This window comes from Camelus dromedarius, chromosome 18, assembly GCF_036321535.1.
Source record: "Camelus dromedarius isolate mCamDro1 chromosome 18, mCamDro1.pat, whole genome shotgun sequence".
Lineage (NCBI taxonomy): Eukaryota > Metazoa > Chordata > Mammalia > Artiodactyla > Camelidae > Camelus > Camelus dromedarius.
Window position 1 is genome coordinate 47,771,162 of NC_087453.1, and position 21,486 is coordinate 47,792,647.

Genomic DNA, 21,486 nt, shown 5'->3' on the forward strand with positions numbered 1-21,486 from the left:
TCATCAGAATTAAATTAACATTTATTTATATAAACAATGTAAATAAGTAAAAATCATCAATTCCATTTAATATAAAGTATATTTCTGGAATATAATTATTTTTAAATGAGAATTATCAATTTCAATTCAACCAATTTAAGTATTCATTCAGCCAAGAGAACAAAATAAGCCTCTTAAAAATTCAAGATTTACAAATTAATGTTAGAAATGTTTTCAATATGTTGGACTATTCTGATCTCCACTGAATTACATCATACAAAGACCACATGTATCACTTGCTTTATAGTTTATAATCAAGCATAACTGGTCACTAAAATTCCTTGACCAAAATATCACTATAATTGGATGAGGCAATGTCCTATGATAAGATGAATGTAATAATGGCCACATCTTTTCAAAAACAGAATATGGAAGTTTTCATTTTCACAACTATGAATTTGGTTTTCCAAAATCTGGTTCCCAAAACCAATTTCTAAATGTTACAGCAGCGGAGGCGGGGCAGTAATGGAAAGAAATGATTTAATGGACTCTGATGAAAAAAATAATGATCATAGTTTTTAGTTTGGAAAATGTATCTGGCATTAGAGATACTCAGAAGTATGTAATGATGCTGGTATCAGAGTTGACTGGTTAGCTAAAGGGCAGAGAGTAAGAGGTAAGTAAAAGGTAGTATTTGCTTTTAACAAAGCAGACTGGGTAATATGTTAAGTGTTAGGGTGGACTAGGAAAGAACTCAAGACGGGCAGAAATTTCCTCTTGGACTTTCTATGTCAACATCCATTTCAGTTCTGGACCCTTCACCAGTGTGCTCATGTGATGGAGAGGAGGAGCTCTGCCCACCCATGAAGTTACTTCCCAGACCAACAGGTCTCTGCCCAGCTGCTCGAGAAAGGCAGCTCGTCCTCTGAGGTTCCTGGGGCTCCACAGGAGTGTGTAGTGCAGGAAAATGGAGTCCACTTTGTGTAGAAAGCTAACCCATCCTATTTGGACTCTTCAGTAACCTAAGTTAATCAAATGCCACCTAAAAGTACAGCCTCTAGCTAAAAACCACGGATAATGGATAAGTGTCTATCTTGAAAATGCCTGTTAAGAGGTCACGATGTGATCCTGTGATCTTGTGATCCTGAAAATCTTCAGCTCCCGTTAGCCGTCTTTCCAAATAAAATCTTCAGTAACACAGTTTAAGTCCTCTACTGAGCTCTGTAACCCCTTCAGCCAAATAGGCTGCAGTTGTTTCATGTAACTTTCATTTCATTGGAACATGTGGGCGGGTACCTGATATTACCTGATATTAAGGAAGGTCAGTGGGTAAACACATCAAATCCAGTGATGCTGCCTTCAGGGAGTTGCCAAGAAGAAAGTCAAACGATACACCAGGAAAGCACATTTGCAGGAGCAAGCCCTTCAGCACAGCTTGAACATGTTCTCTGTGAGGAGGCTCCAAGCCACTTGCTAATTTCAAGTGTGAGGCAACAGAAGTCTCTCTTACTTTAAAGTCAGAAGCTTATGGAGAACTTCATGCACAATTTTATAACAAAAGATATACTGCTCCTAAATACATATATAGAAAGACAACGGAATGTTAATTGAATACCAATATCCACTTTCTGAGAACACATTTGTAATTTTCAACCACAAAGAGCAAACGTTTAACCAAGAATTCTTCATGTAAAAATATTTTAAATACCAGGAAGATAAATGATAATATAGTTCTTGGTCTAGAACTAGTTAACTGAAGGTTGACTGAACAGAGGACAAACTCCCTCTTAATCTCAATCTCTTTTTATCTTCACTAGATAAGTCAAATTTGAACTTTTTTTCAGGTGTCTCAGGCAACCCTAGTCGAAATGAAACACTTCATACCATTCAACATTGACTAAAAAAAACCCTAAAAAAGATTTATGAGTACCTGTTTGTTTTCATTATCCATATTTTCTTGATTCCCCCAATGATTAATATAACTAGTCTATGACATAAATGTCTTTTTTATGACATGCCAATGACTGATATGTTTAGTTCCAAGTAAATATCCCAAAACTGCTACCCAGAAATTTATGGAAAATAACTTTAGACATGTTACTGAAAAAACATGGCATTATGGACGAAACATGTGTGGGCATCAGGAGACTTCAGTTTCAGCCCTGGCTCCTCCCCTTGCTATCTGAATGACCTCATCGAACACACTTCATCGCCATTCAAGTACTACTTCAGTAACAGAAGAGCAAAACTCTTGTCTATCTCAAACAATGAGAATTCAATGACATCATGTTGGCAAAAGAGCTTCATACATCGTAATGTGCTATGCAGTGTTCATCTTTATATTCATTATTATTAGAATTTATGTGGTGAGACTTACCTTTGTTTGGATCATTCCACAGCGTTGTTCCCTCATTTGGCCCACTATATTCATGATGTTGAACTGTTATAACAGGATGACAATAATTTTGTATTATCCATATAGGGGGAAAACACAAACTCATAGATGCCAAATGAGAACTCCATACTTCTTTCAAGTAAAAAATATATCACAATTTAACCAGAAAGTTCTCACTTTCAGTCATAAGAAAATGTACTATGTTCAACCTAGTCTAATGGATAAGGAAAGCTTGTTTAAATGAGCTTCCAGGAAAAAAAACAGGAAGCAATCATTTATAATAGGAGATGTTCTCCAAAAGAACTAACAACAAATTTGCCCCTGTGTATACTTTCCTGTTCTCCAAAGGGAGAACTTAAGGCAGCATTATGATTTTGGAAAATTCTGTAGCACAGAATTTTTCTGGCTGCAACAGTAACAGCTGTTTCTCATATAAAGAGCCCCCTCAACTCAAACGGAGACCCTGAGCACCAGCTGGCCCAGCACCAGATTCTGCACCTGGGCTTTACCAGTGTGGCTGCTGAGCTGGTGCAGGTCTGCAAAGGGCTGTTGCTAGACCACAAATGAGGTAAGTCCAGAAACCGCTAATAAGTGTTTAGAAACTCATGGCAACCTGACAGCGGCACAGCATCGAGGAGCCTCATCAGCGTAAACAGAACCTAGATCAGCTCGGGTGCTGCTGAACCGGCCTAAAAAGTTATGTGTGGTGCCAGCTGAGGACCAGTCATGTGCAGCAAGACCACAAAATCACAAGGTTTGTCAACTACAATCCAAAAGTATATAAAAATCAGAGAAAATGTAAGCATTTCTTTATTTTTATAACTTGCCCTTTTTATAATTTAAAATTTTAATTAAGCCTTTAAACATTTTAAAATTGAAATAATTACAGATACATAGTAAATTGCAAAAAAAAAAAAAAAAATTATAGAGAGATTCTGTGTATCCTTCACCCAGTTTCCCCCAATTATACCATCCTATATAACTAGAGTATGTGAAACCCAGGAAATTGACATTGATACAATAAGAGATTACTCATATTTTGCCAGTTTCACACTGCAATCATTTGTGAGTGTGTGCATGTATGTGTGAGTGTGTGTAGTTCTACACAATGTTGTCACGTGTGGATTCAGGTAACTGCAAGCACAATCAAGACACATCACTGTCCCCCTCCAAGACTTCCACCTGCTATCCACTAGAACTACCCACCCACCCCAACCCCCAACCCTTGGCAACAAGTAATCTATTCTCCAAGTCTATAGTTTGGCTATTCCTGGAGGATTATACAATGGAATCATGTAGTATCTAACTTTTTGAGATTAACTTTTTTTTTTCATTTAGCCTAATTGCCTTGAGATTCTTTGAAACTATCAATAGCTCATCCCTTTTTATTGCTAAATAGGATTCCACAGTATGGATGTGGACTGATTTTTTCAACCATCAACTTTTTGAAGGACATCTAAGTTTTTCCCAATTTTTGGCTATTCTAAATAGATCAGCTGTGAACATTTATGTACAGGTTTTTGTGTGAACGTAGGTTTTCGTTTCTCTGGAATAAGTACCCAAGAGTGCTACTGCTAGGGTTCCATGGCAAGTCTAGTCTAGTCTAGTTTTGCTTTTGCTTTTTTTAAACAAATTCTAAAACTGTCCCCCAGACTGGGTCTAGCACCTTACATGTCCACAAGCCGTGTGTAAGTCTAGGTTCTCAAATCTTCACCAGAATTTGGTGTTGTCATTATTTTTTATATTAGTTTTTTCTGATAGATGTCCAATGATATTTCATCATGGTTTTAATTTCATGTCCCTAAAAGCTAATGAAGCTGAGCATCTTTTCACATGTTTATTTGTCATCAGAACATCCTGTTGAAATGTCTTTTACCAATTTTCTAACTGAAATTTTTTTAATTTTTGTTTTTTTTTTATTCTTGAGTTTTAAGGGTTCTTTATATATTCTAAATGTAAGACCTCTGCTCAATATGTGGCTTGCAGTCTCTCCAAGTCTGTAGCTTGTCTTTTCATCCAGTTCGTAGGGTCTTTCACAGAACAAATGATTTTAATTTGCTTTCCCCTAATGTCAATGATGGCAAGAATGTCTTCTCTCACCACTTATATTCAACACAACACTTGAAGTTCCAGGTAGTACAATAGGACCAGAAAAAGAAATGAGAGGCGAACACATTGGGAAGGAAGAGATAAGTCTGTCCCTACTTGCACACAGAATGATCATCTATGTAGAAAGTCCCAAGGAATCTAAAAACAAAACAAAACAAAACAGAACAAAAAACCTCTTAAAACTGATGAGTTCAACAGGATCACAGGATACAAGATCACCATGTAAAAATCAATTGCATTTCTACATACATATACACACAATGAACATGACAGAAAAAAAAATACCATTTATAACTGCTCCAAAGAAAATGAAATAGGCTAAACCAAAAAAAACAAAAACAAAAACAAAAACAAAACAAAACTACAGAATCTGTATGCTGAAAATGACAAAATGCTGATGAAAGAAAGCAAAGAAGACCTAAATAAATGGAGACATACCACATTCACATGGGAAGATCCAACACAGTAAAAGTGTCCATTCAGCCTATCAAAATCCCTCAGGCTTTTTTGCAAACACAGACAAGCTAATTTTAAAATCTCCATGGAAAAGCACAGACCTGTAATAGTTAAAACAATTTTGAAAGAGAAAGATTCACTCTAGCTGATGTTAAGACTTATTATAGAGCTACAGGAATCCAAAGTGTGGTATACAATGATAAGACACATAGATCAATGAAACAGAATGTGGAACTAGACATAGGCCCCATACAATTACTTACTCCCAATGATTTGTGACAAAGATGTAAAAACAATTCAGTGGAGGGAAAAAAGCCTTTTTAACAAATAGTACTGAACAACTGGACAGCTGTAGACAAAAAAAAGTAAACTTTAAACTTAAATCTCACCCCTTAAAAAAAATATTAACTCAAAATGGATTACGGACTCAAATGTAAAACATGAAACTACAGAACTTCAGAAAACAGCATAGGAAAAAATCTGGCGGACTTAGGCTAAGTGAGGAGTTCTTCGACTTGACACCAGAAGTATGACCCATGAAAGGAAATACCGATAAAATGAAACTTCCTTTGAATGAGAAAACTATTGCTTCTTGAAAGTCTGTTTTTTTTTAATTTATAATTTAAGATTAGGCAAATTATAGAAATAAATTTGTATTATTCCTTTTTAACCTTAACTTACTGGTGGTAAAACAAACTTCACTAAATTATCTTGTCAAGAAAAGACATAGCTTTCTGAATATAGCTGTTGCGATTAACGAAATGATAATAATGGAAGTGACTGCAAAGAAATGAAGACCAAAAGAGTTCATGTTAATTTTACCTGGAATTATGATTCTTAATATATTGAGTTTTATAGCCATTCTTGATTGTGAATTGCTAAAACCACACTTGCATTAACTGCAAAGATGTACTGGCTAACAAAGCAAAGAAACCATTAAAATTTACTTGTCACTCATATAACAAAAGAAAGAAGTTCTAAGATGAAAGGATTATTTCAAAGAATATTAAATTAAAAGCTCATGTTCAATATTTCACATGTAACATTAATGCTCTTAAGACAGCACTTTGAACTGCTAAGACTAAAAACCCATGTACGATTGCCAGACAATGGTCAAAGACTGTACTAAAGGTGTTTTCTTGAAAATCTGGGGTGATAGTTAAAGTACCATTTTCTAATGACATCACAGCCTGACAAATTCAGGGACTGCCTGGGGATGCAGAGTGGTACCAACTTAGGAAACAAAAGTGGCCAAGTGTTTACCACCACAACTTAATAAATGCACAGATATTGCTAACATAGTGATTCAGTGTATCTGTGATTTGAACATCATGTGATAAGAAGCAAGAATTCTTCCTTTGCTTGGTTTGATAACTGACAAACACAACCGGTTTTAAATGATATAAAAACGCAAAGTACTACATGGTCAACAAATGTAATCTGGAGCTTAAGTCTGATATCAGATTATGTTCTGGCAGTAGAGCTGCAATGACAAAAACAGTCTTGAGGCAGTTACACAGATTAAAGAATTTACCCCAAAAGAAGATCAGCACACTGCTTCATCCAGAAAGCCTTGCTACCGAAAAACCAAAACCAAAACCAAACCAAACCAAACCAAACCAAAACAAAAACCTGCCAGGCGAACTGAACAGTGTGCTTAGTGGGGTGGTAAAGAGCTTTTGACTTTGTAAAGGTTCATGTGTTAAATTTTGGATTATCCAGTTCATCATGTGATAGTACAGAAACTGACAATTAACAACTGTTACTGCATGCTGAAGATGGTTAGAGAGGAAAGTTCTGTCGAGAATGTTTCAACAACAGACCAATCTCAGAGCTTTGGCAAGAGAAGAGCCAGTCTGTTCCCAATATTTTAAGGATTTTTAAGCAAGCTTGATAAAAATAAAAATGACTATAAAATAATAGCTAATAAAAAGAAATAAATGGTTACATCTTCTCAGATTTTCATATCCTTTAGAGTTATAATTAATAAACTAATCTTAAAATATCAGTGGTCACAACGTGTCCAGCCACACGTGGCTGGTATGCAGTCTGCAGCACGTGAGACACCCTGTGTGAGTTCCACAACACGCAAACTGGTCTACACTCTGCTCAGCAGGGCCAACTCACTGTCATGCTCTCGGATGTCGCAGTGATGCATCAGACTGCTTTGAAAGTTTCTAAATGCTTACTCTCAACATCAGAAAACGTATCTTGCTGCAAATAATGAACATACACAAATTGGTGTTGGTCCAAGACCATACTTTGACTGGCTCTGGTAGAAAAAATTTCTGGAAAGAGTGGACAGGGACATCCATACGAGCATTTGACAGCCCAGGGTCTACGGAAAGCCAGTAAGGAAACAAGGGGTGTGTCTCCTGTTTCTGAACCACATCTAAGCGTCTGTCATTGTAAAGTACATCACTAGCTTATGTCCCATAAGAGACATTGTTAATTAAGCTGACAGACGACTTCTTATAAAACACACTTTGAACTTAAAGAAGGTATAACGAGGGAAAAAAAAACCAGTGCTCCTTAGAATCGTAAAATATAAAATTTACAGTTTTTACAGTTTCTATAAGGAACATAAAATAAGGACAAATATAAACAAATAATTATGATGAAGAATATATAAAATAAGAACTCTGCTAATGCATTTTCTGTTAGAATAAAACAACATAAACTATGGGAACTGGTAACATCAGATTGATACTACTTAAATTTTCAGCATTTTTGAGGACATTTGTCATTTTTTTAATCACCTCATTTATATTCATTCTTTGTAATAAAACTCTCAGCTTGCTTTGGAAAACTGTTCCTCTCTTCATTCACAACCTCATGTCCTGGAGTAGCCCGACTGCCCTAAATAGACCAGCATCTCCCATGGTGATTAGTTTAGGGGAAGGGCCATAACTCAGCTGCAACCAGAGGAGTGCCAGGAGACACCAGCTGAAGCTTCTGAGGAAAAGGAACTTCCTCTGTCCTCCGGGGAGTTAACCCCGACATAATAACAGCCCTCGGGATGGAGAGGAGTGGGGCCCGTGCAGTTCATCTGCTGTCACGGGGGAGAGCCTGCCACTGCTGGGCTCTAACGGCGTGAAGCCTGAGAGAGCAGAGAGCTGACACCAGTTCCGCTAACAGGGTAACGCTGCAGGACCTGTCCACCTGGGCAGGTGCCTCATAGCCCCTGCTTTCTCACGACTGAGGTGTGGGTTTCTGTATGCTTGGCGGACATGGTGAGAGCGCTTCCTCCCAGTGCCCGCTTCCCCTCCTCACAGGCAGGAAGACGGTTTTCAGCAGGTAGGCCTTTCAGGGCACATATCTAAAGCCACGTTCCCTAACTGGCTGAATCAGTGCTAAAGCTAACAGAATCACAGTAGATCTAATTCTTGCGTCTACACCTTAGCTGGTTACAAATTCAGGAAGGAAGTAAAGAACTGTTAATGGCTGACTCAAACCCAACAGTCTCATTGTCCTTACTTTATAGAAGAGAACACTAGCTTTCAGGGACGATGAGCAATGTCACAGTCACCAAAAGCTAAAGAACGTGGCAGAACCGACAGCCATACCCGGGGCCTCTCACTGACGCTGGAGTCTAATGTGCTCACGTGCACGTACTTCCGTTCATTAAAAACAGGCCCATGCCGTCAACATCCTCTAACAGGATTCTAAAACCTGCATGTGTGGGGTGGAGGGAAGGAAAGGGAAAATGAACTCAGTTTTCTGTGTACCTACTACGCTCCAGACACGGTGCTAAGCCATTCATTTGCATTCTGTACTTTAATCCTCACCACCATCTCCAAGAACCTGCAGCAGTTAAGTGAGAGGCAGGTAGCCGAAGCTTGTGTGCTATTTACTAAGTTGCTCCTGGAAGCCAAATATGAATCTTCAGATATCAGAAGGCTGTTAGAAGTACAGTATTTGCTAACAGCATCGGTTTATCTGCTTAATTCACACACTTACTGGGAAGTTCCTTTCAATGGCATGGAACACGACATCCATACAGAGGAACACCCCTGTGCGGCCCACGCCAGCACTGCAGTGAACAAGGACGGGTCCTGTAAGGTGGCTCTTCCTCACATAACGAACATACTTTATGAAACCTTCTGCGGAGGCAGGAATGCCATGGTCTGGCCAACTGGTGAACTGCAAGTGTTTTACGAAGTGACTAGTTCCTGTCTGTGGAGGGTGGGAGGTGGGGAGGGAAAGAGGGAGAAAGGGAGAGAGAGTGGGAGAGAGGGAGGGGGTGAGAGAGAGAGAGACGAAAAGGGGAGAGAAGAAGAGAGACTTCTCAACTTCTTATATTAGAGATCTCATGTCGATTTCCACTGTACCAGACACAATACTAATGATTAGATTAATATGTTAATAAACATAAGAATACAAACAGGTAACATGAACTGAGCACTTAACAGTGTGCCAGGCACTGTGCTAAGGACTTGACACACAGTATCTCATTTAACCCGCACGTCAACCCTGGGGAACAGGCACACGTTATCCTCATTTCACAGATGAAGAAGTAAGAGCTGGAGTGACCCACAGAGGTACACTAGGTCAGGAGGCTCACAGGCTTGGAGCTGGACAAGAGGGTAGGCCCCCCAGGTCAACCCTACCACCTTCCTTCTGCACCATGAGGCCACAGGCAAGCCAAGAACCCAAACGCTTTAAGTGAAAGATGGGCTGACATGTTAGGAATAAGATAAAACAGCAGTCTATCTTGGCTTATGTATCATGATGCTAAATCTAATTAAAAGAGGTAGGTGCTGCCAAGTTGGGTCAGGTCGGTGGGGGGGGGCGATGTCCTCTGACGATGAAGACTGGGTGGTTAATGACCATGTGCGTCGACTTTGGTCGCAACTCTTGTGCTGAGCCCCCTGAAAGTGGGGTCGTGGAACTCTCCTCAGGGTCGACAGGTAAAGCACCTGAGCTCACCCATCGCCCCCTCCAGAGGGCTCACCCTTTCCCCAGGGTGGAGCCCTCATCTTACTTCACTGGGCGCCCTTGTGAAAACACTCAGGGTGGGTTTCTCACTCCTCCTCTGCTTCTCCCTAATGCACCTCTTCTTCCTAAGTTCCACACAGAAAGTCAAGTGTGAATCATTTGTATATGAAACTGGATGAGGAAAACAATACCTGAAAATCTTGTGAAGGCGCCAAGTTTAGGACAGCCTCATCCCAACACATGGTTCAGGGATTAAATCTTTCCTGCCCCTGCTGACCGCTGAGAAACTGAATAAAGGTGGGTTTCACTGCTTGCCCGACCCAGTGCCATGAAGACAGAACCCGTGATTCAGATTCTCCAAACATAAACCCTGTGGTTCTGATGTTTGTGGGCTTCAGCCCAAAGGCCACCACCCTAGACACCCTTGCCAAGGCTCCACAGGTGGATCCGAGCATTTGCATCCTTGCAGACAGGTCATTCCTCCATGCCTTCCACCTGGCCTGTGTTCTCCAAGCATGCTGTCCTCCCGTAGCACACACCACGTGTCATCTGGAACTGGGTCTTCCTTCCTCATCAGACATAAGTACTCTAAGACTGAGACTTTCTACCTGCAGCATCTGGCACGATACTTGGTTAATCGGAGGCAATCAGCAAGTATTAGGGGAATGAGGGACCAGGCAAATCCCCAGGTGTACAGGCAAGCACAGGGCTCAGCACACAGCAGCAAGCTCCCCACCAATGTCAGCCATCATTATTCTCGGCCTCCCTGGTCACTACTCTGTGCTCTGATCCTCCCCATGCCCCTCAATTCTACCTCTTCCCCTCCCTCCCTACTCCTCTCTCTCTTCCATGTCTCCCTTTGCACTCAGGCCCCCATCCGACAGTAAACTCTTGGAAACCCTCATCACTTCCCTAAATGCTTTTTCTACTTTCTTGCCTTCCCGCCCATGACACTGCACTCTGCAGCCCTCTCTAATCCAGCCCACCTGTCCTCCTGTGCGCCAGGTACCACAGAGCGTAGAGATTAGGTTGCAGACTCCCTGCTGTCCAGTGCCATTTCCAACTCATTCCTTCTCCTGGTACAAAAACTGCTCTTCCTTTTGAGTGTCATACCTCCTAGCTCCCCCTGCTCTTTGCTGTCACCCAGTGGCTGAACCTCCTGTCCATCTGCCACGTTCACCAGAGATGCCGCCCGTCTCCTGACGACAGACTCTGACAGGGCAAATTCGAGATCTCAACAGCCCAGCAGACACTCTAACCTCACATTTTTATTTCTCTCTTGCAAAGGGGACCATTCCTTTCTTTCACTCCTCACACTGATGATCATGCATTGGACTTATCACCACCTATACTGTCCAGTATCAAAAACCTCCCAGTTCTTAAATTCCAACATCATTTTCTGATCAGGAGCTCATATGCCACCACCTCATTTGTGCTTCACTTCACTCCAACAATGTGTCCAAATGCATCTCTCCCTTCCTTGATGGCCTCCATTTCCTCCTCATTGACTGTGCCCTGATTCCATCTGCCTCCCCAAATTTAGACTTCATGGCTGATTATCTAAATCATTCTCTTACCAAACTGTCAACTCCTTTCATTCTTTGAATCTTGCTACATATGCCGAACAACATCCCACCATGGGTCAGTCCCACAACCGGTGTTCAGGAATCCCATGGTTAGGACAAAAACAATTGCATAGTTGCATGTTTTACAGCTATTGCAGATTTATGGGCTCCAGCCTCAGCACCTCCAGCACCCTTCTCCTGATCATTGTCTGTGCTCCAATCATCACTTGAAGCTTCCTGTTTAACCCCCACCCCCTTCACTCCTGTAGAACACAAGTATCCCCTACCTGCTAATCAGATCCACTTAGAGCAAGGTAACTCATCACTTTCTTCTATAAATCATTCATTTTCTGTTATCTGAGTCTGTTAGAGTAAGAAATGAATTATTCTATGAATTATTCTAGACCAGTACTTCCCAAAGAACTTTCTACAATGACGCAAACACTTTGTATCTGTGCTGCCCATACGGCAGCACTAGTTAACATGCGACTAAACATGACAAGTGTGGTTACTGCAAGTGAGGAACTGAACTGGTTATTTTATGTAAGTTTAAGTAATTTAAATCTAAACTTAAATAGCCACATGTGGCTTTGTATTGGACAGCATAACTTTTCAACACTCCTCGTAAGTCGCAAGTCATAAGTCATGTATAAGTCTGCCAACTTTATCTTTGCTTTCTGTCTAATTGTTACCTGCTAGTTGGTCACGGGCCCTTCTAACTAAAATTCTTCAGTTGTCTCCCATTATCTTCATAATAAAGTTCGGGCTCCTGAGCTGAAGTCCAAGATAGTTCCTTGTCTATTCTCTACAGCCTCCTCTCAGCTCTCACTACTCCCTGGCACTGTGACTTTACATTCCAGAAACACGTAACTACCTACGTCTCTCTACATATCGCGTGCTCTTTTATACCTTGGCCATCTACTTCCTCTTTCCATCTTCCTCACGGGTAAGTCTCAATCCAGATGTCACCTCCTCTAGAAAACCTTTCCATAAAACCCAACCAGAGCTAGGTACTTCCTCCTGGGCCCCCAAAGCACCCCATACAGATCTCAGTGTTGCCAGTGAGCAGAGGAACTGGAAGTATCGGGGGCGTACTGAGCTCTCCACTACTGGGTGTGGAGCGGTAGTGCCTGGCACCGTGATCGTCAGCATATCTAAGGACTCGATGCGTATCTGTCACACTCAGAAGCAGCTGAAGTGCGTCCCAGGATCAGGCAACTTCCACTACTCGCTCTCAACCACCCCAACTCCCCTTTCCAGTTTTTCCATCTCTCCAGAGTTTGGTTAGGCAGGAGGAGAAGTGGTGCTGTCTTAGTTTCTGGTCCCAGGGAGAAGTAAAAACAAGTTACTTTAAAGTATCCCCAGCTGTATCCACCCTACTTCTAACTTCTCCTGACACGTGTGCTTGCATAATGAAAGATGTATCTCTGAATAGATGAGTTTTTTTTTTTTTTTAAACTTACGGACTTCCTGACAACTTGAAATATTCGAACAACGAAACTCTGAAGTATCTGGTAGCTCTCCAGGAAGACATGACAGCTTTTCAAGTCCAAAGACTTCTTCATCGTAATGGGCCAGTAACGGTGGCATTTGATAACTCCATCTTCTACCTCTCTGGTTATCATGGCAATAACATTGGAGTTGTTTTCCACAACCATCTGCCAGAAGTCGTCTGTGGTGCCTGGCAGTGGCCCCTGGGTGGCGATATAGTAATACTCTTCTCCAGCGTTGACGATTTTAACGTAACTGGCATTGATGTAGTCCTTGTCTTCCCCAAGGAGAACACGTGTTGAATCATCTGTTACGAAACCAGAAACAGCCGGTGGGCAAAGGAGGCGTGGGAGACGCCGCACACCCAGACCTCATGGAAGCACTTCACGGGAGGGAGTCTGCTTACCTCTGACCAACAGAGAAGACGGCATTTTGAAAGGCGTTTCTTTCAAAACGGTTACCTCAGCCCATGAATTTAAAATGTTCCCTCCTGAAAACCTACTGGTATGGCTTAAGGAATATACAGTTATGATAAGGTAGTTTTTTTTTTTTTTAAACTCAGTTGCTACTAAACAGAGAAGGATGCCATCGGAATCCAGACACTTTGGGAGATTTCTGTTAGACATGGCATCGGTGGGATCAGGCCGAGGGAGGCACCTCCTAGCCTGTAACAGAACACAGCAAAGGGGAAGCGCTCTGAGGAAGCAAGTGAGTGAGCGACAGGCTCCTACAAATCCGGAGAACAGGCAAGCCCAGAGCAGCAGGGGCCGGAGGGGAGGAGGAAGACTGGGGTAGTGACCAGATACAAACCCTAGGATTACTGGAATTCTGCCAGTGGCCCCCTACATAAGCCGCCATCTTTTGCGTCCATTCTCAGCTTTCACCTGGTGAAGTGGCATGCTAATTAATCAAAGCAAAGGTACTGTGACAAAAGCATGCTGCAAAGTAGTGGATATGCTCCAAGTAACATGGGGCTCATCTAACATGAACTATTAGAATACGGCGGGGAAGTCCAACTACTTGGCTCTCTGTAAACTCCTCTGGCCCAGGAGCTCTTTCTTCACTTCACATGGACATCTGGGGCTCTGGTCCCACCACTGCTCCCACAGAGAGAATAAAAGGAGGGTCCTTCTACCACGCAGTGGTCTTGCCCATAGTCCCTCCCTGCTACTCAAGGTCATGCCACCCACTTATCCAGCAAATACGCTGTGACCGAGATCACTGAACAGGGCTCACACAATTTCTGACAGAACCTTTTTCAAACTCCAAAATAGCAAACAAACATCTCCTCGTAAATATGAATAAATAGGAAAAACAATGACTAGATATACAAAGACAGCCAGCACTTCACAAAAGGAGACCATGCTGAGAAATCAGAGCAAATGTCCTCCTTTTCATAAGAGGGAAGAGTATTTTTTTTAGCTTTTATTTTTTGTAATATATATCACTTTTTTCTTTTTTTTTTTTAACATTTTTTATTGATTTATAATCATTTTACAATGTTGTGTCAAATTCCAGTGCAGAGCACAATTTTTCAGTTATACATGAACATACATATATTCATCATCACATTCCTTTCGCTGTGAGCTACCATAAGATCTTGTGCATATTTCCCTGTGCTACACAGTATAATCTTGTTTATCTATTCTACGATTTTGAAATCGCTCATATGTGGAATCTAAAACAAAAAACAAAAAACAAAAAACAAACAAAGCATAAATACAGAACAGAAACAGACTCACAGACATAGATACAGACTTGTGGTAGCCAAGGGGGTGGGGGGTGGAAAGGGACAGACTGGAGGGAAGAATATTTTTAAAAACTCCTATTTGTACTTTAAATGGAATCTGAGGAAATCTTATTTTATTATTTAAAAGGATGATATATATGTGTTTATTGACATAAATTTGTTAAATTATTCAATTATAAAGGAGGTAAAAGAGCATTAAAGTAAGATCTTTCATCATATATATATACACACATATACATATATATCACATATCAACATACAACTTAAAAACTTGGCAAGTATTTATCAAAATGCTAGCAGTGGCTATTTTATTATCTAAAATTTCTTAGAGTGAACATGTGCTATTTTGTAGCAGAAAATAATTTTTTTATTATCAAAAGGGAGATTTGATATGTGAAAATTAAACAACAAAGTAATGAAAGCTTGCTTTCAAATAAAAACCATAATTACTCAATTAAAATCCCTAAAGTGAGAAGTGAACAGAAAAACAAATTAATGATTTAGAAAACTGGCTTAAGGAAGTTTACCAGAACTTAAAAAAAAAGTGAAAAAAATGATGATAATTATTAAAATGCTAAAGGATGCAGAGCATGTAACAGGAATTCATAAAAGGAACTTCAACCCAGGAATCCCGCTCCTAGGCATAAATCCAGAAGGAACCCTACTTCAAAAAGACACTTGCACCCCAATGTTCATAGCAGCACTATTTACAACAGCCAAGACATGGAAACAGCCTAAATGTCTATCAACAGATGACTGGATAAAGAAAATGTGGTATATTTATACAATGGAATACTATTCAGCCATAAAAACCGACAACATAACGCCATTTGCAGCAACATGGATGTGCCTGGAGAATGTCATTCTAAGTGAAGTAAGCCAGAAAGAGAAAGAAAAATACAATTTTGAGATCGCTCATATGTGGAATCTAAAAAAACCCACGACAACATACAAAACAGAAACAGACTCATAGACACAGAATAGAAACTTGCAGTTGCCAAGGGGGAAGGGACAGACTGGGAATTCAAAATGTAGAATAGATAAACAAGATTGTACTGTAGAGCACAGCAAACTATATACAAGATCTAGTGGTAGCTCACAGCGAAAAAAAATGTGACAATGAATGTATATATGTTCATGTATAACTGAAAAATTGCTCTACACTGCAATTTGACACAACATTGTAAAATGACTATAACTCAATAAAAAAATGTTAAAAAAAGGATACTGAATAGAAAAAAAAAAAAAGGAATTTCAGAAAAAATATTCAGAACACAGGCATTCCTTGGAGATACTGTGGGTTCAATTTCTGGACCACCACAAAAAAGAGACTATTGCAATAAGTGAGTCACGTGAAATTTTTTTGTTCCCCGGTGCATATAAAGATTATATTACACTGTAGTCTATTAAGTGTGCAATAACATTATGTCTATAAAACAATATACATATTTTAATTAAAAAATACTTTATTGCTAGAAAATGCTAACCATCATCTGAGCCTTCAGCAAGTTGTAATCTTTTTGCAATAGTAATATCAAAGATGACTGATCACAGATAACTGTAACAAATATAATAATAATGAAAAAGTTTGAAATATTGCAAAAAGTGCCAAAATGTGAGGAAATGCTGTTGGGAAGATGGTGCTGACAGATCGGCTCTAAGCAGGGCTGCCACAGACTTTCAATGTGTGAAGTAAATAAGGTACCTGCAAAGTACACGGAAGCACAGCGCCAAGCAACCGGGTGGGCCCGAATTCAGCAGGAAAGAAGTGGCTCGAGTGGCCCCAGGAGAAGAGTCCCCCAGGCAACAGAGAGAGCAGCAGAAGTCAGTGCCAATGTGCGGCCGGGCCAGCCGCACCCTGTGGAGCCTTTACTCAAAGTGGCTGAGTAGTTTGCTCTGCATTACACGGCCATTTCTCTAGACTCCACGGTCTGCAAGTAGTTCCATGACCTGCTTCCCTTCAAGGAAGACTCAAGCCTGCAGGTGGAAAAGCCCCACCAAGTGCCAGATGGCATTAATGCAGGCAGCCCAAGAGCTTGGGGCCTAAGAGCAGAAGGTGGCAGCGACAGGAGGTAAAACCCGTGCTCATCACCGGAAGTTACAGTGAGTGGGGCCAGTGCACTTCCAGCCCTCGATTCCTGGCTCCTGGCTATGGCAGAAACAGCACCATATACTGGACACTAATTTGGAGCAAGTAACACCCCTGCAGAGAACACCGCCCCAGCCCTGCGAGGCACTGCCACCTAGCCGGCACTGCAGCCGAGTCTCCAGAAGGCCACTCCACTGCTCTGCCTGGCCAGCGGCCTCGGGGTTACGAGGAAAACGTGAAGGCCAGTGAACTGCATGATCATGAGCCCCTCAAAGTGAGCCCCTTGATCAGAAACAAGGCTGTGTGGACGACCATGACGGTGGAGAAGGCACCCTGCAGGCCCACAGATGGCAGCTTTGGTAGAACCCAGTGTCTACTTCAGGATAAGAAGAGCGCTGTTCCTTCTATGACAGAAGCAATCCAGTGTGATCAACCCGCCCAAAGGTGCCAGACTGGGGTCTCAGTCTTGGGTCTGCTGCTGGCGGATGGGGCTCTCGACAGCGGCCGCAGGAAGGTCGGCCTGGGGAGTGGAAGTCCACATCGAGGAGCCCATGCACAGCCAGCGTATCTCTCTGTTCATAAACCCACTGGGTGACAAAGGGGGTGGCCGGGAAAGAGGCTGACCAGTAGCCACAGGATAGGTCATCCTAGCCACGTGATTACTAACACCTCTTCTTAAATCATCCTCTGATGAGCATTCACAAAGGACACAAATGTCTTCAATTTTTTTGCCCTTTCAGAGAGGTCTATACACATTATGTCTCCCAGATCTCCCTGTGATCAATTTTCCAATCACGTTCTTTCCAAGTCCCTGACCATCCTGCTAAACAACTGACTACAGCCCATGAATGAGTAAAAATTTGAACCTCTGGCCATTTCTCCTTTCAAGAAAAATGAACAACCAAGTGCTCTGTTCAACGTTCTACCACCGGGGAGGATTTCCCTTCACCACTGTCCTTCGGGAATGTTCCCCAAAAAGGGGCTGCAGTGAAGCTGCCGTCCGCTTTCAGGTGGTGCCTGCTTATCAAGCAGAACCACCTGTCAGCCAGGCCCCAGTTTTCTCTTCCTCAGTCAGCTGATCATGGGGAACTCGTCATGAGGCCGCAGGTGCAGGCTGGGAAAGAGAAGGTAACGCAGGAGGAGAAGGGACCCCGGGCATTTTGGCCACTTTATGTCACGACCTTGTACCCTCAGAGCCTGCTCAAGCCCGACCGTGTACACACCACTTCCATTTGATGATGGAATGTGGCTGTGCACGTCCAACTTTCTGGCTCAATGGCCCATGGGTAAGTGTTCAGTCTCTACTAAGGCCCAGTGGCAGGTCAAAAGCTGTTTCTCAAAAGGAGAGCAGTTATACAGAGACTGGCAAGACTTTGCTCCAAAATCCCATGGCCTGTGCTGCGATTCATCTATAAGGGCCTGACAAAGGCTCCAGACAGCAACCCTGTCTTCCACTGGCACTGTGTCTACTGGATCCCGAGGCCCAAGGGGCAGAGCAGATGGGCAGCGGCCTGGCCCTGTGGCACAGCTTTCTCCTGTTCTCAGCCCCAATCAGAACGAGCAGCTTTTGAGTCTCCTGGTAGGTGGGCCAGAGCAGCACACCCAAATGAGGAATGTGTTGCCTCCAAAATCCAGAGGACCACTAGGCATTCTGCCTCCTTCGGCTATGGAAGGGATCAGGTGCAACATCTTACCCTTCACCTTAGGAAGGGTTATTCTGACATGCCCCACACTGCTGGACCTCTCGAAGTTTCACTGAAGAGGAGGCCGCTGAATTCTCGCTGGATTCATTTCCCACCCTCTCATGCACAAATGACTTACCTGTAAGTCTCGTTAGCTGCTACTTCTTGCTCACTAGTTCAGTCAGCACAATGTCATCAACATAATGGACCACTGTGATGTATTAGGTGATTCAAAAGGTGATCAAGATCCCTGTGAACTACGACACAGGGCAGGAGAGTTGACCTTTCCCTGAGGCAGGTCAGTGAAGGTGGATCGCTGACCTTGCCAGCTGAAAGCAGACTGTTTCCGGTGGTCTCCACTAACAGGTATGGAGAGAAAGCGTTTGCCAGATCATCAGGTGCACACCACGTACCAGGGCATGTGTAATTTTCTAAAGCAGTAAAATCACATCTGGTACAGCAGCTGCAACTCGAGTCACCATCTGCTTAAGCTTATAATAATTCGCTATCATTCTCTAAGGTCCACCTGTTTTCTGCACAGATCAAACAGGTGAGTGGGGGGGAATCACCACTTCTGCCTCTTAACTCCTTGACGGTGGCACTATTCTCTGAATTCTCTCCAAGAATGCAGGATTGCTTTTAATTTACTATTTTCTTAGGTAGAAGCAAATCTAGTGGCTTCCATTTGACCTCTTCTGTTGTATTAGCCCTCCTCCACAGGTCAGGGAACCAATGCAGGGATTCTGCCAGCTGCGGAGTGTATCTATTCCAGTAATGCATTCCAGAACTGGGGAAATAACCACAGTGGGCCAGCACCCAGTGGACCCACTGTGAAATGGACCTGAGCTAAAGCCTCATTAACTATCTGACTTCTGTAAGCACCACTCTAACTGGCAGACCACAGCGACGCTCCAGATCTCCTGCAATTGCTGTCAGATTCTTGCCACTGTCAGCAGACCTGGAGAAGAAGACGCCTCAGCGTTTAGGGGTTTGTTGTGTGTACCTTCACCAGGATCTTCCCCTATGTTTCTGTTCGTTTTCAGGATCGCATTCTTTCTCAGTCAATGCCCTCATTTTAACAGCAAACACCTTGTGAGGTCGGGAATTCAATTTGCATTGTGTTTTAGCCATTTGCAGGATGAGACCTGGGGTTAGGTTTTCAGAGGTCCTGGCTCCATGGCTATAGGAGACAAGGGTTTAACTTCAGGGCAGACATAAAAACTTTCAGGACATTTGCATGGTGCTTGGGTTGGAAATCTGAATCCCTGGGATGGTAATTTTCTTTTCCCATTTGTCCAGCACAATTAGGAGCAACCAGCCAATCTCGTTACACTTGTTAGTTTGACAAAAGTAATCTCAGGTAGCTTATACATAGTTATCCAGAACCTTGCCTTTGTATAAGTATTTGAATAGGAATACCCACCAGTGAGAGTTTGTGGATCTCTACTGCCATGTCACGCCACGAATTACAGTGCTCTCTTTACTGCTAGAAAGAGTCATTAACGCCTTTAAATTCTGTCAGATTAGGGAACCAATTCATAAAACTCATCTCTAAGATTCCAATCCTCTAGAACCACTCGTGGTACCAAAGTTTGTATTAGTCAGTGCTCTTTAGAGAAACAGAATCAATAAGCTGTACATATGTGTGTGTGTATATATACGTATATATATATACTGAAAGAGATTTATTTTAAGGAATTGGCTCACACCACTATGGGGCTAGCAGTCTGCAATCTGCAGGGCAGGCTGTCAGGCTGAAGATTCAGAGAAGAGCTGATGCTGCAGTCTGGAGGCAGAATGGCTTCTTCCTTGGGGAATCTGAATTTTTTTCTCTTAAATCGATTAAATGACACTCATGCATATTACAGGGGAGAATCTGATTTACTCAGTCTACTGTTTAAATGTTAATCACATCTAAAAATATCTCTACAACAACATCTGGACTGTGTTTGACCAAACACCTGGGTACTGTGGCCTAGCCAAGTCAACGCATACAATTAATCACCACACTAGCTAAAAAATTTTGTAGATGATCTAAAGGAGCAAAGTCTTTTTTGAAACTTAAATTAATTCCCTAGAAGACCAAATGAAAGAAAGAGTAAGAATAAAAACTAGAGAGAGAAAGGTAAACACATGCAAAAACTACAAAAAGGCAGAAGTAAAGAAACAGAGGAAGAGGAAAGCCTTCGAAGACAGATGAGGAAACCACCCCCTGCACCACAGGGGCTCCAGAAAAAGGGAAAGAGTGGACTGAGGGTGAGCAAGGACCCAGTAATGGAAGACACTAACCTGCGGCTAAAGGAAGGCTGGGTCTGCAGACTGAACGGTTCCATGAGTTGTAGGTAAGACTGATAAAGTGAAACACATCTGGTAACATTCCTGAATTTCAGGGAAAAATTAAATGTGATAAGGTTTCAGAATGAAAAAAATGTTTCTTATAGAAGAGTAAGAATCAGATTATCATTATATTTCTCATCTAAAACACTGGAAGCTGGAGAACAGTGAGGTTTAACACCCAGAGAAAACTAAGAGATAAATCCCATAAACCTAAAATCAACAAAGATATTCATTTATCAGGATAAAAAAAAAAAAGGAGAGCTAGCTGCAGACAGGCGGAGTTTGAGACTACATTAACGACTTAGCCCATCTCTAATGAAACAACTAATTAATCAGAACTAAGGGAAGACAGAAAAGGAAACAGCAGAACACAGCAAGCTTGCAGAACACAGCTGTGTATCTGTATAAAGAACGACTGAATCTATCATTTAAGTGCTAAACATGATTTCTTGAAACAGAAAATAACACGCAGCACAGAAAACCCATTAGTGGTCTAAACAAGAATTAACATAGAGAAACACCACTGCAGAGTGCTTAAGCCGAAGTCTGAGTCCCAGGTATGTCTCCTAATTGCAGTGCAGAAAAGTAATTAGTTTCTCTTAGCCTTTTCGTGAAACAAAGATTCTGAGCACCAGCATCACAGGACTGTGATGAGGGTTACAGGAGTCGCAACCTGTGAAGGACTCAGATCAGTG

At 41.9% G+C, this 21,486-nt stretch overlaps 1 protein-coding gene across 1 annotated transcript in view; it reads right to left on the minus strand.

Moving 5' to 3' along the window:
- Window positions 1–21,486, minus strand: part of LOC105099862 (tyrosine-protein phosphatase non-receptor type 20) — a 91,441-nt gene continuing 69,955 nt past the window's right edge. Inside the window, exons 12-15 of the mRNA XM_064475960.1 lie at window positions 12,906–13,240; window positions 8,900–9,115; window positions 2,357–2,419; window positions 1–1,551 (exon numbers count right to left, since the gene is read on the minus strand). Coding sequence (XP_064332030.1) covers window positions 1,486–1,551; window positions 2,357–2,419; window positions 8,900–9,115; window positions 12,906–13,240 — 680 coding nt within the window. The 3' untranslated portion in view covers window positions 1–1,485. The remainder of the gene's footprint in view (window positions 1,552–2,356; window positions 2,420–8,899; window positions 9,116–12,905; window positions 13,241–21,486) is intronic.